Source organism: Lepisma saccharinum, chromosome 18 (genome assembly GCF_977018435.1).
Source record: "Lepisma saccharinum chromosome 18, izLepSacc3.1, whole genome shotgun sequence".
Lineage (NCBI taxonomy): Eukaryota > Metazoa > Arthropoda > Insecta > Zygentoma > Lepismatidae > Lepisma > Lepisma saccharinum.
The window spans coordinates 9132685-9152996 of NC_139246.1; the positions used below are offsets into that span (position 1 = coordinate 9132685).

Below are 20312 nucleotides of genomic sequence, written 5' to 3' on the forward strand. Positions count from 1 at the left end.
CCACCACGTAATCGCCACACTTCAATTAGGAGGTCGGCAAAAGTTTTAGCTAGTCCATTAATATATAAAGGAAGATTTCAATATTAACTAGGGTTGCTATACATCCTGGATTTTCCGGGACAGTCCCGGAATGGTGTCATTTATCCCGTTGTCTCGAAAACTTTCTTCGGGACGCACTAATATCCCGGAATCGGGGATGAAAGCACGAAATGATCAAGGCTATACATTCATGAATTTCGCTATTTATTAATTACATTCTTTTACAGGAATCTGTTAAGGTACAAAACAGTTTTCTGATAAATACTTTTAAGTATTGGATTTTTGTGAGTTTTGTTGCAAAAACGTGTTTTTTAAAATTAGGCTACAAGGAAATGTCATAATTTTCCTCAAAGTCCTTGAAAAACGTTCCTGAAATACCTAACCATCTTTGGAACTCTAAGTCAGTTTCAGTGTATAGTGCATATTTGTTGGGTCAAGCCCCCCCCCCCCACCCCCCACCCCTCCTTAATATGCTTCCGGTCAGCGGCTTCCGGGATTTTTACTTATGAAATAAAGCAACTCTGATATTACGCGTAACATAACTGTATTCATCGTCATATGCACTTCTTACTGTTTAGTTTTTTGATTGTCAGTTGTTTGGACATGCACGTTCATAACTTCACATTGGAAAGTCATCATAACTCAACAATATAGTATTCGTGTTCTTAACAGGATGATGTAACCGATGAAATAATGAATGTTTGGCGCCGCTTATCTGCGAATCATGCTTGATAACATGATGTTGACTTTTGTTCTCTCAGGCAAGTTATCTAGTTAAGTATAACCTTGACTGATCATCACAAGTTGCAGTTTTCAATTTGTTGCATAAGTGAGTTTGTCGTAGGCAAACGACTGAGCAGAACACATCAGAAGCAATGGAGCGTTGGACAGGTCGTGTGGCCCTTGTGACAGGGGCCAGCTCTGGAATAGGTGCTGAGGTGGCCAAGGAGCTCGTGCGGAAGGGGATGAAGGTGGTTGGATGTGGACGTAGGGTTGAAAGAATTCAGGTGAGAGCAGTGTTGCAAACTGAATAAGAAAATTACTAAAAAATTAGTGTTTGTTATACTAATCAGCAAATGTGTACAGGATGTCCGTAAATGATCGATCCGATTTGTTATACTGAGGAAAATATTACAACTATAGAGTTGTAACAAGTAAATAAGTTCTTGGGCCTCTGGGATGGCGTAGTGGTAAAGTCATCGCCTTGTAATCAAGGGGTCCCAGGTTCGACAGCGGGTGGAGGCACATAGTGGTTCGGATCCCACTTTAAACTGTAGGTCCAGTCCCGAGTAGACTTTCTGCGTGTAAAGTAGACTTAAAAACAAAGAAAAAGTTACTGAGTTATAGTTACTCATTTTAAAAAGTAATTCAGTAACAGTTACTGGTACTTGAAAAGTAGCCGTTACTTTCTGCAAGAAATTTTCTTCCGAACAAATTACAATCAACGATCATTAATTGCAATAAAATAAATATGTGAGGTATTACGCGTGATTTAATTATGTTTATGTAAATAATATAAATCTTCATATCTTTATATTATTACTTTAAATAATGGAGTAATGAGTCAGCTTTACTTGAATAGCAATGCAGTTTATTTTTACTCTCTCTGTGTGTGCATATAGCTTAAAAACTTTATTTTATTAAAAAAAGAAAGTTCGTTCAGTTATTCCAAGTTTAACAAGTAATATCCATTTCTTGTTTCATTGAAGGCTTTCGCGGAGGAATTGAAAGGTCAACCTGGGAAGCTGTACGCCGTGAAATGTGACATCACAAAGGAGGAAGACATCCTGAACATGTTCTCCTGGATCAAGGACAACTTGAAAGGGGTGGATGTCTGTATCAACAATGCTGGAGTGGCTCCACCTGACGATTCCCTCATAGGTAAATTTCTATCAGTTTAAGCTTAATTTATCGTACAGCTGAGTAGCAGATATATCTGGCAGATACTTTTACAAGTTTCAAGAGAAATCTCGCATAAGTACGATTGCAATTATATACTCCTACTTCATTTTCAAAGATAATGTGCCATACTTTGACCAATTTGTATCTGCGATGATTATCTGCTCAATGACATAGCATTATGTGCATACTTTCTGCATACTTGGCAAGATGTTACGTTCCTTACTACGATAAGCAGTCACACACCTGATGCTCCTGTTGCAGGGAGAATGATGAGTCTTGATGACCAACTTATTGAAATTGCCTTGGCAGCTCCTAAGAAATAAGGTTGCCAACTCCTTAGCAATCAGGTTGCCAACTCCTAAGAAAAAATATTGCCAACTCCTAAACAATCAGGTTGTCAACTCCTAAACAATCGAGTTGCCAACTCCTAAACAATCGGGTTGCCAAACTCCTAAACAATCGGGTTGCCAACTTCTAAACAATCGGGTTGCCAACTCCTAAACAATAGGGTTGCCAACTCCTAAACAATCGGGTTGCCAACTCCTAAACAATCGGGTTGCCAACTCCTAAAGAATCGGGTTGCCAACTCCTAAAGAATAGGGTTGCCAACTCCTAAACAATAGGGTTGCCAACTCCTAAAAAATCGGGTTGCCAACTCCTAAACAATCGGGTTGCCAACTCCTAAAGAATCGGGTTGCCAACTCCTAAAGAATAGGGTTGCCAACTCCTAAACAATCGGGTTGCCAACTCCTAAACAATCAGGTTGCCAACTCCTAAACAATCAGGTTGCCAACTCATAAATAATAAGGTTGCCAACTCCTAAGAAATTAGATTGCCAACTCCTGAAGCATCATGATTTTCGAACTGAAATGAACAATTTTATGCACATTTTTCTAATCTAGTTTTATTCTGACTTTTAGTTCCTTGGCCTCGAGCTTCGCAGAAAATCTAAAACACAGTTTCTCAAATTATGGTACGCGTACCAGTACTGGCTCACGTATCTTCGAATACTTGCACGCGAGCTTGGGAGAAAAATACAGAAAACTATTGCAATATCTCCTATGTCCCATATTTTGAAGACAAAAAAAAATGTTCTCTGGACTCCACCTCTTGACCACAGTTACACGAATATAAAAGCTCTACAGTTGACTGAACGAATTCGTAGCAAAGAAATCCAAAGTAGCATTTACTTACGTAATCTCAAGAAAAGAGGACTTGGTTTGAGTTGGTGTTTTAAGTCCATTTTATGCACAGTAAGGCTAATCGGGACTGGACCTACAGTTTAAAGTGGGATCCGAACCACTTGTGCCTCCACTGGGTATCGAACCCGGGACCCCTTGATTACAAGGCAATGACGCTACCACTGCGCCATGGGGGAGGCCCTAAGAAAGAAAAAAGAAAAGAGGACTTTCTTTGTTCAATTCTTCTTATTCAACATTCACTGTCACTTTTAAAATTGTTTGTTGGCTTCTTGCATTACTTTAAAGACATACAGTAAAACCTCGTTAATCCGGACTCCGATAAGCCGGACTTCGTTTAATCCGGACAGGCCGCAAATAATAATAATAATAAAGCAGAATGCAAGGTTTTAAATGTGGCTAGAAGTCACCAAGAGAACTTCCAAAGAAATGGCAGTCAACCACTGATGAAATTCTCTTTCCCGGAGACTTCGTACTGTACTGTACTGTATAGTGCATTTAGGCCTATGCCCTTTAAATACACCATAATAAACGTGTTTCGTTGCTACAAACAGAGTTTTAATGCACTTTCAACTGTTCCTTTAGGTTATTTCAGTTAATCCGGTCAACATATCCCCCGGATAAATCCGGATTAACGAGGTTTTACTGTAGTTCCATAATTATTTAGCGCCGGCCCCCATGACGGAGTGGTTATCACACCGCGCTACGACGCCAGGGGGCCCGGGTTCGAATCCCGGTCTGGGCATGGATGTTTGTAAGTGTACATTCATCAATTTCATCATATCATCACTCATCCTCGTAAATTAGCCCAAAGTGGCACAAAAAGCGAAGTAAAATAAAGCAAATCAATCATAATTTATTTATGTGTGCTTCGAATACCATAACGTTTCTACAATGTTTGATACAATCAGTACGTCATAAGTTGAAATATTTTCAAATAATTGTTATAATTTACTTTATTAATAATAGTTAATTGTAGTTTTTTCCTGATATTAATATCAAGAAGGTAATTTTAGTACAACTTTTTAAATTGTTTTATCACTAGTTATATAAGGTGCTGCCACCTAGGCAATCAAAGCTGCACTATGCCAGTGCCTTTGGCAGTACGCCCTCCGACCCACAGCTGGAAGAATCTAGGACAATTGCGAACGCGGACAATTGCAATGAAAAGAAAGCCAAAATCACGGACAATTGCGATGATTTTGAAGGTGAAGTCCATTTTACAAATTAATGGTAGGGCAATTGCTACGATCAGGACCCAACCTAACACAGAACTAATAATGCTGTAGAAGGTTGGAACAACAAAATAAATAGATGGCTTGGAAGACCGCATTCAAAAATCCATGATGTTCTGGCCAGCCTCAAGAGCCAAGCAGAAGACACCAACATCAAGTACATGCGGATGGAACTTAATCTAGAAGGTCAGAAAAGGAAGAAGCGTGACATTAAAATCGACGTCGAAGTGTATTCGCACATATGAGGAAACGGGACACTTCAAAAGGTGGTCTGGCCCATGTTCAGAAACTTGATTGGACCACATTCCCAGATATAACACCATTAAGCCTTGTTTCCACGATATGATAAAATTCAATATGCTGACCAAGGCAGAAATTTATTTTATTGTAAAACAAACTAAACGTAATGTTTCAACCTTCTAGCAAGGTCTTCCTCAGACTCTGCAAGTACACATGTACTATACTGTCTGGATTGTATGGCGGATGATCGAATACTTCGCAGCCAAAAGATTCGATCAGATCTTGAGTGTGAACCGCAGCATGTGGCCTTGCATTATCATGAATCAGTGCGACATTTGTACTTGCAGAGTCCGAGGAAGACCTTGCTAGAAGGTTGAAACGTTACGTTTAGTTTATGTTTTATAATAAAATTAATTTCTGCCTCGGTCAGCATATTGAGTTTTTTCACATTCCCAGCCGAAAATATCAATATTTTACATGATTTTCTTGTAAGGTGTATTGTACGGAGTGTTAAGTCACCCTTCAATTTGATAGAATAATTAAAATGCCATCGCAATTGTCCCTTTCACTTCTGTGTCCATCGCAATTGTCCATCCGCCCTTTCACTTCTGTGTTCATCGCAATAGTCCCGGCTACCAACTGAAAACCTCGCTTATCTCTAGATCCTGCAAACACGACAATTAGATTTAGGAATTTATAAATGTTACCATTGAAAACCTCGTAATAATACTTGGTTAGTACGTATGGATTTTAGTTTAATAGTACACCAGTCTAAATGTTTGAGAACTCCTGACGTAGAATATACGTTGACAACGACATATTTGATCCATCTCTCTTTCAGCCGGCAAGACACAGACGTGGAAAAATATCTTAGATGTAAACGTCCTTGGACCTTGTATCTGCAGCAGGGAAGCCCTGAAGTCTATGAAGGAAAGGGGAGTTGATGATGGACACATCATTCACATCAGCAGGTATGAAAAGTGCTCACCAAAAAGCTTAAAAATTCAACACCAGGAGGCGCGTTCATAGATTTCTACCAAACACGTATCTTCAAATATTGTTCGGGAGGGTTACGAACCAAATGTTACAAATAGTAATTACAATATTAACAAAACATTAAAATACTGACCAAGGCAAAATTATATACACTAAAAACGCAACGTTTCCACCCTCTTACAGGGTTTTCTTCAGACGAAACTTTACAATAAATTCTATTTAAATTTACCTATAGCGCAGGAGGCCTTAGAAAGATCGCTTCGCGGGCTTGCAGCAGACGACAATATGGGAGTGTGTCTGCGAGAACCAATGAGGCCCGCGAATGAGCGAGCCCGGTTGCCACAGCTAGCTCGCTGCATCCTTCTGGAAGGGTGAGTGACCTCCAGTGATGTGCCGTAGACTATAAGTTTACGTCCACATGCGTTGTCTACACGTAATCTATGAGTAGATTACATTGGGTTGTAGTTTACATAGACTACGTAGACAATCTAAAGTGCATTAAAATTAATTTTCAAGGGTTTCATGAAGGGAAAGTGACATTTCCAACTGTATTGCTTCCTAACGAAATGAAAAGAATCCTATTTACAACAAAATTTATCTTCTCTTCTATTATCAACTATGGAAGAAAATAAATAGTATGCAAAAAACAACAACAGATGGCAGTCGCGAGGCAAGAGTGGTATTTTCCCCATAAAGCACTAGAATATTTCCTATATTAGGTTTCTTCCTAGGTGAGAAATTGTTCGAATTTGGAAGAAAGAGTATGAAAAGTTCTCTTCACACATCAGCAAATGATACGCAGTATAATTTTCTTTTAATTCCACGGCGCCCTTTGCTAAGTTATCACCTTTCGCCATGTTGTTTACATAGATTACGTCATCTACGTGTAAAAATAGTCTACGTGTAGAATGTAGACTATCGTTGTTTACGCGTAGACGCACACCACTACCTCTGCCTCTTGCTACCTCGGCCTGTTTGTTCGGCTGAGGAGCAGACGACACGAGAGTATCGGCAATAGTGTGCGAGCAACGTCTGCTTTTAGTCCGCGAAACGCTCTTTCTAAGGCCTCCTGCACTATAGTTTCACTGAGCAAAGGCAAGAAAACATCATTCACATTAATCAAGACCATCTCCTGAACAACAAGATGAAAGTGGTGCCATACCGATCTCCAGGAATACTACAATGCAATAGATGTCAGAGGATAGGGCATTCTCAGAGCCAATGCATGGCTCAGCCAAGATGCGTGAAATGTGCAGATAATCATCTCACGGCAGAATGCCAAAAGAAAGATCGGAGACTCCCTGCAAAATGCTGCAATTGTGGAGGAGACCATCCGGCCAACTACAGGGGCTGTAAAATATTTCCAATCAGTACATCAGTTGAAACCAAAGCCAGATGATGGGAAGGAACATGAGAAACAACTACCAGTTAATTTACCGCAAGAGAAGCTACCAGCGAAGACCAAACCAAACCACCGACTACCATGAATTATAGCCAGAAACTTCAGACTTCAACTGAAGAACAAGAAGAGACAAACGAGATCATCAAGTGGATCCTGACAAAATTGCAAGACAAGAGAATGAGAACGCTCATAAAAAATGTGAAAGACAAAATCCAAAAGACAAAGAACGACAAAGACAAAGCCATTACTATCGATCAGACACTCATCGAGTTCGCCACAGAAGCATTCTAAACAGACAACCAATAAGAACTCGGACGCAACACGAATTGTGATAGCAAAAAAACGGCTCTTTTAGGACCGTAACATTCAGTTCACAATCGAACTGCCAACACAGACCGAACCTCGAGCGACAGTTGCAGAGGTAACAAAAGCCAATTCATCGCACTACGTCAATACCACAACCTTAAAGCAGATGGAAGCCAAGGAAACGGCACTTCAACAAGAAATATCAAGAAACCTAGCGTCGTCTGAAGAAGACTCTGTTAGCAGGTGGAAACGTTCCGTTTTTAGTGTGTATATATTATTTATACTATAAAATTTTACCTTGGTCAGTATCTTAATGTTTTAATAATATTAACGTTTATAATTACACATTAATATAAAATTAGTTCTATTCAGAATTAGTAAATTAATTAATATTGGTATGGTTATTATTACATGAATAAGTAAAAAAGAAGATATATATTTGGTTACTACTTGCGTTTACAGCACAAAATTTTCTTCTAGAATCTCAACATTTTGGAAGTCAAAGGTGTAGAAGTACTAAGAATAAAACAAGAACAAATGAAAAACGAGTACTTAGAGTGAGTGATGAGTTTTGTTTAAAGTCAATTTTTATACACAGATAGGCTAATTGAGACTAGACCTACAGTTTAAACCACTGAACCACTATGTACCTCCACGAGTATTAAGAATTGTTGCTTGGCTCCCTTGATAATGCACATTAACATTCTATTAGCGAACCTCCGTGGCTAAGTTGTCACGGTATCTAGTGACATGTATAACGCAGTTCGATATAAATTATTTTTTGTTTATTGATTTATTTTATGCACAAACATGAAAGTGTGAGGTTTGATTTTATTTTGTGGATAAACTTGTATCCGAGCCAGACGTCGGGAGTTGGGAGAAGGGTCTTTCCTGAGTGACAGCCGCCGCTTAGAACATGACAATTTGCACCAACGCGAAGATAAGGAAAGATTATTTTCGTCGCTACCAGGCTTGAGTCGCAGCGGGCGGGCTAACCCATGTTCACGGATGACCAGAGAAATCAGCTGGACCCCAAGCCTGAAAGGATCCAGGACGCGTCGCCGACCGCGCCTTTCAAGACAATGGACAGAGGTCATTTCCATCCCCTGAGAAAGCGAAGCGAAGCTACCTTAGCGTGGGTTTCAACGGACGAATTTGAATCTCTTATATATATGCGGTGCTACCACCCCAGAGACAGTTTTTACCCGGATTTCACAGAGAGAGCATCTCCGCGCTACACTCTCGCGTGAACATTGTTTTGTGTCCGTGGACTTTGTTTCCTTACGTACCGTGAGCGAATCGCAGATAGAGAGTTACCAGTGTGCGCCTTATTTTGGTGAAGATTACGCGGTGATTTGTTTTTTGCCAAGCGTTAACTACATAATCATGGGAGGCTAAAGGAGATTGAGAAGGGAGTCTGTCGACTTCCCTGACCCCGCAACGATGCATCGCCATCTTCCGATGAAGCCAGTCAGCCAACGCCAAAGACGACATCAAAGCCAAACACTGCACAAAGCCCGAAGGACGTCTTCAGAACGACGCCAATCGAAGCCCGTCACCAGAGAGAGAGATTGAAGGACGACTCCAGAACGACGCTTCCAGAACGACGCCGAATCGAAGCCCGTCACCAGAGAGATTCCGGACCGGCGCGTGACCACGTACATCCGACGCTAGTGGCAAGAGGAACGCCCGAAGTACTAAGGAGGTGCAAGTACACCAGATCGTCGCAATTATTCTTCGTCGCGATCGACCTCGGAGGACAATTTCGCCACAAAGGAACCGTGTGCATGTCCCGCGTCCAGGAGAGATGAATGACCACGCCATGTAGCAGAGTCTGGTACAGTATACTTCAGAGGGTCTCATGTACATGTAAACGTGCGTCGTTAGTATCAACACCGTACAGTTAACACCGAAGTCTCACTTATTCGCAAAGTTACTCAGGAAACCCCGAACCTAATCCCCGCATCTGATAATTTTTGGTATTGTTATAAAAAAGGGTAATTTCATGTTCAGATGTTCTAATTTAATTGTCTGCATTCAGCGTTAGAAGCTCCATTTCATTTCTTTAATATTTAGTGTAAATTGTCAAAGCGTGCTCCATTTCTTGTGTAACCGACCGCCCCGTCGCGCCATTTAACTTGTCAATAGTTGACTGATGAGTCCTTTTTAACTGTGGAAAGCGTAGTTTTTTTTATTGCAAGGTCGTGTGCGTAAAATAGTATTATTTGTTGCATGGTGGTTTTTAAGGTAATTTTTGCTCGCGCCGACGATTGATTAGTGTATTCCGGCAGCTGGAGCCAATTAAGTTTTTGCATTACTATGTAATTGAGTAGTTGTTCTCATTGGACGAGAGAGGCTTGTGTGTAATACCCCCGTCCGAGAAACTTGTATAAGGTCGTGCTTACGACTTGATGCATACGTTCATTAGAACGAAAGATTTAACCACGCCGACCCAATTGTCTTAGTTAACCGCTTTCCGAGGGCTGGCACTTAAGTTAATTTAAAAGAGCACAGGAGCTGGCAGACAAATGCCCTAAATTCACATAAAGGTTTAAAGATAAAACTGAATGATATGTTAATGAGATCCATGATTTGTATCCATACTTCACATGTAAAAATACCTCATGTGTGTGAAAGAGAGATAGAGTGAATGTTGTGAGAGTGAGGAGGCTTTGTAAACAGTTGTTGATTGCAATAATTTTTTGTTGTTACAATATATATTCACTTTTTTACCGTTCGTCAGTGTTGTTATTTGACGTTTTTCAGGTACCGGATATTATGCTATTAGTGTGTTATGATTGTTCGAATCTACATATCAAAGGTAAACAAAACAGTGTAATATTTCAAGGTATCTATCCCCGCCTCGCAATAGTATGACAATAAACGACCGTCTCAGTACCGAACTTGAAAACCTGGACCGTGAGTCACGACCGGTTTCCCGTACGCATAACGACGTTTGGCCCCGTGCCGGGGTATGATTGACACGTCATTTCGGGGACCGTGAGTGCACTCGTTACAAAGTGGTTAGCACAGTGCGCTAGGACGCCAGGGGTCCCGGGTTCGAATCCCGACCTGGGTATGGGTGTTCTTTGTGAGTGTCCCGCCATCGAATTCATCATATTAAAACTCATCCTCATCGTCCCGATTAACTAAAAGTGTCAGAAAAGCGACGTGAAATAACTTAACCAATCAATCAATTAATCATTAAGGTAAAATGCTTGGGAGGTGTTATCAGGTGTCTCATTAGCAGGCCGCATATAAAGGGTGTCCCAAAAGTAACGCAGGATTTAAATTTACAAAATGAACCTTTATTTATACATGAATTGGCAAAGTTGTGACATACTTTGAAATAGTAAACACTCCGATTAAATATGGAAAATAATATCCGGCAAATGTCCTCCACGTCTCATATGACACTCGCGCAATCTTTTGACAAAATTTGCAATCACATTTTCGCAAAATTGTGGCTCAATTGTTGCGATAACACGTCGGATTTCTTCTTTTTAAGTTCGTGAATGGTTGGCATGCGTTTGCTGGAAACCTTGGACTTTACAAATCCCCAGAGAAAAATGTCACACGGTGTAATATCGCATGACCTTGGTGGCCAATTGTGATCACTGTTGCGCGAAATCAGCCGCCCATGAAATTTTTGCTGTAACAACTCACGTGACATGTGGCGCCATCCTGCTGGAAGAACATGTCATCAACATCAAAGCCAAAGTACATGGCTTCCACCTGAGGCTACAAAAATGCTGATATCATCTCGCGATAATGTACACCACTGACAGTTGCTGCACTTCCGGACTCGTTTTCAAAGAAGTACGGCCCAATAATTCCACCACACCAAAGTGCACACCACACAGACAGTCGTTGGGAATAAATCGGCGTTTCTTCAATAACACGGGAGTTTTCCGTGCGCAAAATACGACAGTTCAGCTTGTTTACATACCCATCCAGATGAAAATGCGCCTCGTCACTGAAGATGATTTTCTTAGCAAATCACCATCCACTTGCAGATTGTCCATGAGCCAATCGACGAATGCCATCGCTGCACGTGAGCCATCTGAATCTTGTATGGGTGCATACGCAGATCTTTCGCCATAATCCGCTGCATGGTGCTCCTCGAAATGTCTAACTCAAGAGACCTGCGGTGAATTTACGTTCTCGAACACTCAGCGACACTAGCGCTCGCAGCGGCAATGTTATCGGCCGAGTGTCCGGCACGAGGGCCGCCACTTCTTTTGTCGTCCATCACCGAACCTGTTTGTTCAAACTTTTGAACCACTTTTTTCACAGTCGTTCCGTTTGGCTCGTTTTCCCGCCCAAACATACCACGTAATTTGCGCACGGTTTCAGCACAACACTCTTCGTATTTGTAATATGTTTTTACGATAGTTATGCACTCCTGCATCGTGTATTTCTCCATCACGACTAACTCACTACTAACCGGAATGTGCTTACTATAACATGTGCTTCAGACAGAGTTGCCAACCCAACGGGAAAAAAATGGCGTGCAATTTAAATCCTGCGTTACTTTTGGGACACCCTTTAGTTGCGGGTTTGAGGTGCCGGGGGGTTTCTCCCCTTATAGACTCGACAAAGGAGAATTTTCGTCTTCGGATGGCTCTATTCCATACCCCAATGAAAATGTAATAGTCGATTATATTTTAAAATGAGGATGAATAAGGGTGGATAAAAATAATGATTTTTATAATAATTTTTTACTATTTTCTTTATTTAAATCAATTTTTTACAATTTCTTTTAAGAACACGCTTAAAATTGCTTGTAAGGTTTTTGGCACCATACATATAGATAAATGTTTATTTTTTAAATATTTTTTATAGAAAGGCTGTTTCTAGCGGCCTGTAGAATATTTGAATGGTTTGATAAAAGCAAATAAAAATTTATAAATCGACATTTCTGTTTCTGAATCTGTATATATGAACCTACTATGGAAATGTTTGTTGAGTGTCTTAATGAAACTATAATAATTTCAGTAACTTTTCTTACAGTGAAAATAAAAAAATTCTGGATATATTTGTAACTTAAAATATATGTTTCAGTCTTTGTATTAAAATTGTTACAGTTTAATGATAATGGCACTATTTCCGGTTTAACATGATTAGTATTTTGTATATTTTTCTACACAAAATGTTTGCTATTTTTGCTTGTAAAAATGATTGCATTTTAGATCACGATAAATTTAAGTGTGTTTGCAGTTTACATGTTACATTTAATTTCATATGAGCTTCACCTCATCAGTATATATATTTTGTTTCCTTTCTTAGAGCCTAATAAACACCATTCAGTGATTATGAGATTAATGTACTTTCACCAAAAGAGATTGTGATATCTACAAAATCCTTGTGTACATTATTATTAAAATGATTTGTTTAAATCTTCATTTAAATTAATTTAATCTTGCTCTAAATGCATGTATATAGCTTTCATATTTTCCAAGATGGCCGCATGTTCCCCAGGTGGATGTTTTTGGAACTTTAAATTTGTTATTTTCCTGTAGTTTACTGTTATTACAAGCATAAGAAAACAGTTTTTCGTTGTGACGTTTCAGGAGAACATACGCTCCCTTCATCAGACATTTATTTTCATTTTGACTAAAGATACAGTTATAACAATGGTTAGCAATTTTTTAAACAAAAAGAATCCGTAATAGATGTTGTCAATGTTATATTCTTGTAATATAGCAACATAACTGTGCAAAGAAGCGGTGTGTTTTATTTTTATCTCAGATAAAAAAAAAATCATCACATTATTTTTTATTTAAAATTATGAATCCCAAATATCAAAACAGACTGCTTCTTTTCACAGTTATGTTGCTATATTACAACAATGTAACATTGACAACATCCATTATATAACGGATTCTTTTTGTTTAAAAATGGCTAACCATTGTTATAACTGTACCTTTAGTCAAAATAAAAATAAATGTCTGATGAAGGGAGCGTGTGTTCTCCTGAAACGTCACAACGAAAAACTGTTTTCTTATGCTTGTAATAACAGTAAACTACAGGAAAATAATTCCACAATGCAAGCAATGCGTACATACAAGAAAAACTAATTTTAATTTCTTGTTGAAGATTTCCAGTAGAATATATTCAATAATTTTGAGCATGTTATTTCATCATTCCTTATTTTGGCCAAAGGTTGCATATTGTTCCTGTACTACTATTAGCGTTGTTTTCTTTTTTCTAGCGTCGCCGGGCACTACGTGTTCAACCTCCCCATGGTCCACTTCTACACAGGATCCAAGCACGCATTGGAGGCTCTTACAGAGGGACTCAGACAGGAGCTGGCCACCAGTGGTAGTAACATCAGAGTCACTGTGAGTGTAGTCCGCCATTTTGTTCAATATAATCTAGTTCTAAGTTCACGCCCGGGATGTGGAGATACAGAGCTAACAACGTAGGCCAAGTTATGTCAGATGATTACCATATCCTTTTCATACAGAGTGTCCCAAAATATTGTTTGCACTCTTTGAACGTCAATAACGGTAAGCACGAACTTTTTTTTGGTGTCGCATACCTTAAAGTTATAGATGTTCAAAATGACCACCATTGGTAGTAATACATTATGTGCAATCTGAACAGATCGATAAACAGTAGATACGGTTTCTGCGGGTAGGGTAGGTTGTTTCAATTGCATACCCCACGTCACTCAGTATCTATGGCTTAGTGGCGTACAGAGCATTCATTACAGTTCCCCACAGGTAGTAATTTAACTGTGTTAAATGAGGAGATGTGGATGGATATTCGACTCACGTTTCTCGAAAGAAAAATTTCCCACTGCCATTTTGTGTACGCTAACGACTACCGCTTGGCAGGCTGTGACGAGACTAAAAACAAAAGAAGACCTATATGCTCTCACACATTCTCAACATAGACATTGCAGCTTCAAATGCAAAATGTCCAGTCAAGTCATCTTTAATAGTTTCTTTGTTATTAAAGTTCAAAGAGTGTAAACATTATTTTGCATTTTACCACATTTCAAATATTTTTATCATTATTTTATGGCCCTTTTATACAGCGTCCTTTTCGGTTATTGTGCCGCTCGTACGCGCGCCCATGTAGCGGCTAGAATCACACTATTTGCCGGCGGCTGCTTAAAATCAGTACTAAGTGAAATGTCCAAAATTTGTTTGTTCTTTTCCAGGTATGAAGGAAAGAAAGTGTCGTTCCGTGGGACCTGACGTTTCTTGCGAAGTGTGCATTTTTGACTTGTTCAGGTGGGAATGTAGATTTTCTTGGGGGTTTTACAGTAACTGAAACAGGGTATAAGGTTTTCTGCCCCTTTTTTATACGGGTCTCCCTTATCGTACAACACGATTCCAATTTCATGTTCTGACGTCAGGCGCGGAATGTTCTTTGTTTTTAGGTTTAGTTCTCTTAAGATAAATACACTGCAAATGTATTATGCTAAGAGAACTAAACCTAAGCTAACTTAGGCATCAGGTACGGCGCTACGGGGGGGGGGCTACGGGGGCTGAAGCACCCCAAATCAGACATCACCCCTCCGGTAGCCTCCCTAAATTTTTGTAGTACGGTAGACGCATTTCAACCGAATACATGAAAAGTAAAATTTCAATTTTCCATTATGAAACTTCCATTGGGGCAAGTACAATGTTCAAGTACATTTTCTAGTTCGGCTAGATCGCAATTACTTTATTACGATGTGTTCTGAAATCAATGGGCCACTGGTCATTCGATACTAAGTAATTTGCCAATCAGGAGTCGCCAAACTTGCTACGACATCATCTGCCTGCCTGAAAGATGGACGTATTCAGTGCTGTGAGATTGTGCTTTGATTGTTGTTGGCAGCCTCTGTAAACCGTATCACTATCTTTCGGAATAGGTCTAACAGGTGTGACAAATTATTTTTTATAAGTAGGATGAGGTTCAAAATCTAAAGAAGCGTTATGTTTCCTTTCTGTTTGTTTGTTCCTCATTGGAGTACCGACAATTGCATGAGAATTAGAGATGTTCTCTCATTAGTTTCATCGTTATATCTATTCTTAAGTAACTAATTCTCCAGCATTCTTAAACCCGAAGGTTTATGGCTGCAGCAACACAAGCCTTCCTATCCTTATCACTGCAAATATTCGAGAGGGAGAAATACGAAGTTAAAGAATGAAAAGTACACAAACTACCTAATTCCTAAATGATGCTAAAATATTGGAAATATTAAAATTGGCCTCCCACCCCCCATTGTCTAGCGATAGAATTGCTGCCTTGATATCAAGGGGTCCCAGGTTCGATCCCCGGTGAAGGTAACATTTCATTAAGTCATTCAGATTCCACTAGAAGGACTTCCCTTATGGCGTAATGACAACGTCGTCCACTTGTAATCAAGGGGTCCCGAGTTCGATACCCGGTGGAGGCACTTTGCACAGTGGTTCGGATTCCACTTTAAATTGTAGGTCCAGTCCCGATTAGCCTATCTGTGCATGAAGTGAACTTCAAAAAACAATTCATTTCCACTGGAAGCTGTAGCTCTCGTCCCGATTAGCCTCTGTGCATATAATAGACCTTAATACAAATTCAATTAAGTAATCATTGAAATACGGTGCGAATATCAACAGGTTTGGGCAATTTTCTTGCTCGCAGTCCTAGTCCTGCATGTAAACTAATTATAATTTGTGAGGTTAGGAAATAATTTCTGCAGTACCAGCATAGTGGACAAACTTGATTCTGTGCAGAAGAATCAATACGAGGCATAATATATTCTGAAATAAAATTAAAATCTTCAGCAGTTATTTTCACTAATAAAAGTGCCAAGTGCAAGAGTTGCAACTATAGTCATTAATTTTATATAAATGTATTTGTCTCCTAGTGGAAGTGAATTTGTAGTAAAAATATTCTTGTTTCTTGCGAGTGGCACCTCCAAAGTAGACGACATTTCGGCATCCTCCCCATTTTTAGCCCTAAGTTCTGAATTTCAGTCATTGAACAAGAAAAAGTAAGATATTTCATCATGGCAGAGGAAATGGTATCATTATCATACTTTCTATTCAAGGGTATTTGTTTATTGGATGCCTACTTTATTAAGTTAGTGCCGCTTTTCTGATGAACGAAAAACTACAATCTTTCGTTGTAATTTGAACAGTTTGGAGTTATGGCACACTGAGGCAGAAAGGAACTCAAAATAAAGACCCTTCAGCAGGTCCTTGCAATGGATGAAATATTTAAAATTGCCTTTTACGAACTTTATAAGCTTTGTGTTGTTGAAATGTGCACACACCCATCAACGGCTGCTTACGGCAAATCAAGTGTTGCCTTTGTAATCCAAATGGTAATGACAGGTTGAATGCTATATCTATTGTCTTTTGAGAAAGAGCTTCCAAAATCTTTGGATTTAAACAAGGTTGTAGCTGCTCATAAAAACAGACGTACCTTATCGTAGTTTCTTGCTGTGGTTATTTTCTTATTTGAAGAAAAAAGTACTCACATTCTTTACTTATAGTGTGTTACGTGTAGTATTTATACATATCCAGCGAGTTGATAATGAGTGTATTTCTTATGGTGTATTTTGTTTACTGTTCATATGAATAGTAAGTATGTGAAACTATTCCTCTCGATAATGGCTTAGGAAAAGAAAACAATACAATTATTGCATTTTAATTGACATAAAAGATTCGTGCCTGTGGAACAAAATGCAACATAACATCTCACTTATGGATCATTGGGTTTGACTGTAAATTATGTCACTGGTCAAATTATACCGTAATAAAGTATTACGTAATTACCTTTTAGTCAATATTTGTTAGTCCCCCGAGAATTTGACTCCGAAATCTGTAGCCCTCCACTTATTTTAGGCTGGCGGCGTCACTGTTAGGCATGCCGCGGTAACATCAGGATGCAAGGATGGTATCGCGTTGTTCGATAAACGAGCCCTTTCCTTGGCTTGTGCTACCGAGGGAAAAGGAGAGGATAAGATGTGGCAATTTTTTATTGAGGAAGGGAAGGGTGCCCAAAACTGGAGATTTCCGATGACTAGTTAACTTGCCTTAGTCAAACTGAAGCGAGTAGTTAGTTTATAATGTTTATATCATTTTTCTTCCTTCTTCCCTTACATTGACATCCTATTTTCTTATATTTCCTGATCATATGCCACTTTCTGATCTAAAATTTATTCTTATTGTGTTCGATTTAACCCTAGAATATTTAATGGAAAATTAATTTCATTGTGCTGCCATCTATCTTCATCTATATAAGTTTGCTGCTTTTTAGCTTGTAACAGGAAAGTTGTGTTTGTGTATCTTCTGATGTGGGCTCCAAGGACTCAATTTTCTTAAATCTTCTTTCCTCTCACAGTCCATCAGCCCAGCGGGAGTGGCCACGGAGATGGCTGAGCAGTTCATTAAGTCCGGAGTTAAGGTCGAAGGCCTGGACCTCAAGAATATAAAAATGTTACAGACCAAGGACCTGGCGGATTCAGTCTTGTATGTGCTGTCTGCTCCACCCACCGTTCAGGTAAGTTCAACATTTCAGGAGGTCTAAGGTTCCCTTATAAATTACGTCGTAAAACTTATTAGATGCTCATGCGTCGCATTTATACAAGGGTCAGTCAATAATTATTCGCACTTCTGTAATATTTTTTAGATTTGTCGTACTGCTTTCTGTGCGTGCATATTTGACCCTCATCGCTCGTTGTTGTGGTTACTCTCGATTTACACCAAGGAAGAACAGAGCAGTGATGCGTTTCTGTCTGTGCGTGGTCTGAAGGTGTAATTGGGGCCGAAATCCACCACAAAAATAATGATGTTCTTCGGTACAAACCATGTTCACTCTGCAACAACGAGAAAGGAAAATGAGTGATGAATGCACACTCGACTGTAATACGCGCGTAGAAAGCAGTACAGCCAACCTACAGAAAATTATAGCGAAAGTGTGGATAATTATTGACCGATCCTCGTATTTTCAAAATTAGTTTTCATCAAGAATTTTAATTTTACAAATATATTGTCGCTTTTCTGTTTTTATAGCCTGGTTAATCGTGTTGATGAGATTAGATGAGTAGATGAAATTGAACAAGCCGTATTCACAGTTCATCACTCGAACCCGGAACTTTGCATGGAGAGATGGCGAATTCATCGCTCAACGTGTTCTGTCATTAACGAAGTGTATATTTAAACTAATTACTACTGTACATATTACCTTTCTTATAGAATCACTAAAACAGGCCTAAAATTCCAATAATTTACACTCCTTTATGCAGACAAGCCAGGCAATGGTAAAAATAGTCAGTAGACGATGTAATGTTGCCTTTTGGCATGGGCGTCCGGAAGGGGGGGCAAAGGGGGGGCCGTGGCCCCCTGGAAAACTAAACTCAACAAAAAATTACATATTTCACACATATAATTTAATTTCAGCCACAATAATGTGTGTTAATTATTGCACGAACATGATAAATTCAAATTTAATGTTTTTTGAGGGATGAACACTATTATTGGGGAAAATATTCCATGTTGGCCCCCTGGAAAAAAAATACCTTCCTTGCCCCTCCCTGGAAAAAAATCCTGCGGACGTCCATGCCTTTTGGATAGGGTGTAAGGTATATAATTCTAGCGTGTTTTTCACTAAGTCCCTAAAAACTAAAAAGAACAACTGACTGTATGTAATTTATAGTTTGAAAGTCACTATTTGTTAACGATGTGTATTTAAGGTGTACATGGGAGTTATAAGAAATATGTTCAAGTTTTATATGTCATGTTTTTCTTTAAAAACAATTTTAAAATGAAGATTATGCCAACACCAGTTAATCAAGGTAGCATTATTTCATTAGTGGCAAATTAAGTAATATCCATAAAGACGATTATTTCATGATATTTTTCTATACGTTAAACAATAGACACAACGTGTTGTTTGGAACTTTAACATTGACCTATACATAATTTTGCAATTTGTCTGGAAATAAACTGTTAATTTCTACTTTCAGGTACATAATGTCATGATTCGACCTACATGTGATAACTTCTGAAGTCATTCAGGTTACAAATAACACGTTAAAACAAACGAACACCGTAACGATTGTAAACAGAGTCTAATTGTAACATATCTCTTTAGACCAGGGATACTCAAACTTTTACATGCAAACCTGTAGCCTGTTAAGACATTCGTCGTATGCACATATTTCTTTCATTCAAAATCATGTATAAATAAAACTAGAATGTTGTAATAAAAAAAATATCTCGATACGGCCCACGCTTCAATTTATTGTATCCGAAAATCATATTAGTATTTAACATATGGTGGCCAGAATTAAAGTTTCCCAACTCAGAGCCCTCTGTAGCCTGTTTGAGGCATCGTAGAACTCTGAAATTGGGTGAATCCACTATGCAGACCACGGAGAAGAGGATGGCAATAAAAATAGTTCAATTTTCCGTCACCAGGTTGAAATGTGGCGCTACACTTCCATGATGAGTTGTAATAATGACGTAAACTGCTCCAATTGGTTATAGATTTGCCTTTACCTTGCAATCTTGCAATAAACGAGAGATTATTTTCTCGCAACTTCCAGCCACTAACAAATGTCTTTGTAGTTAATAACTCAGCTAAATCACTTAACGTGAGTGCTGAACAAAAGTTCGGAAGTGATCACCATGCCATCAAATAAGAAAGAACGTGCGTTGCTGGTGAAGTTGTTTTATCAGAACGGTAGTAATAGTGCAGCTACATTGTGAGGTTGTCATGCGAAAGTAGTGTTGCCCACGAGACGAGACGAGACGAGACTTTGGTCTGTCCCGTCCCGTCTCGTGAAAATGCTGTCTCGTCTCGTGTCTCGTCTCGAAAATATTCGTTTGTCCCGTCTCGTGTCCCGTCTCGAGGGGTTCTGTCCCGTCTCGTCTCGTCCCGTCTCGTTTTGTCCCGTCTCGTCTCGTAAAAGTGATCCGGGATATCATGCCAACAAAAGTCAAAAGTAGCAGAAACACGAAATATTTTTCCGGAAAGTGGGATAAAGCTCCAAATATTTTACCC

At 39.2% G+C, this 20312-nt stretch overlaps 1 protein-coding gene across 1 annotated transcript; it reads left to right on the forward strand.

The window, feature by feature from the left end:
• Positions 1-860: 860 nt before the first annotated feature.
• LOC146002714 (dehydrogenase/reductase SDR family member 11-like) lies at positions 861-19534 on the forward strand. The gene is made up of 6 exons (XM_083140675.1): positions 861-1046; positions 1749-1920; positions 5457-5586; positions 13534-13663; positions 17649-17807; positions 19273-19534. Exons 1-6 carry the CDS (start codon positions 915-917, stop codon positions 19312-19314), a joined length of 765 nt encoding a protein of 254 aa, XP_082996801.1. The 5' UTR covers positions 861-914; the 3' UTR covers positions 19315-19534.
• The last annotated feature ends 778 nt before the right edge of the window (positions 19535-20312 follow it).

Coding starts and splice junctions, on each gene's coding strand:
- LOC146002714 (XM_083140675.1), top strand. CDS start 915: ATGGAGCGTTGGACAGGTCGTGTGGCCCTTGTGACAGGGGCCAGCTCT. Junction 1,921..5,456: donor ACCTGACGATTCCCTCATAG/GTAAATTTCTAT, acceptor TCTCTCTTTCAG/CCGGCAAGACACAGACGTGG. Junction 17,808..19,272: donor CTGCTCCACCCACCGTTCAG/GTAAGTTCAACA, acceptor TTCTACTTTCAG/GTACATAATGTCATGATTCG.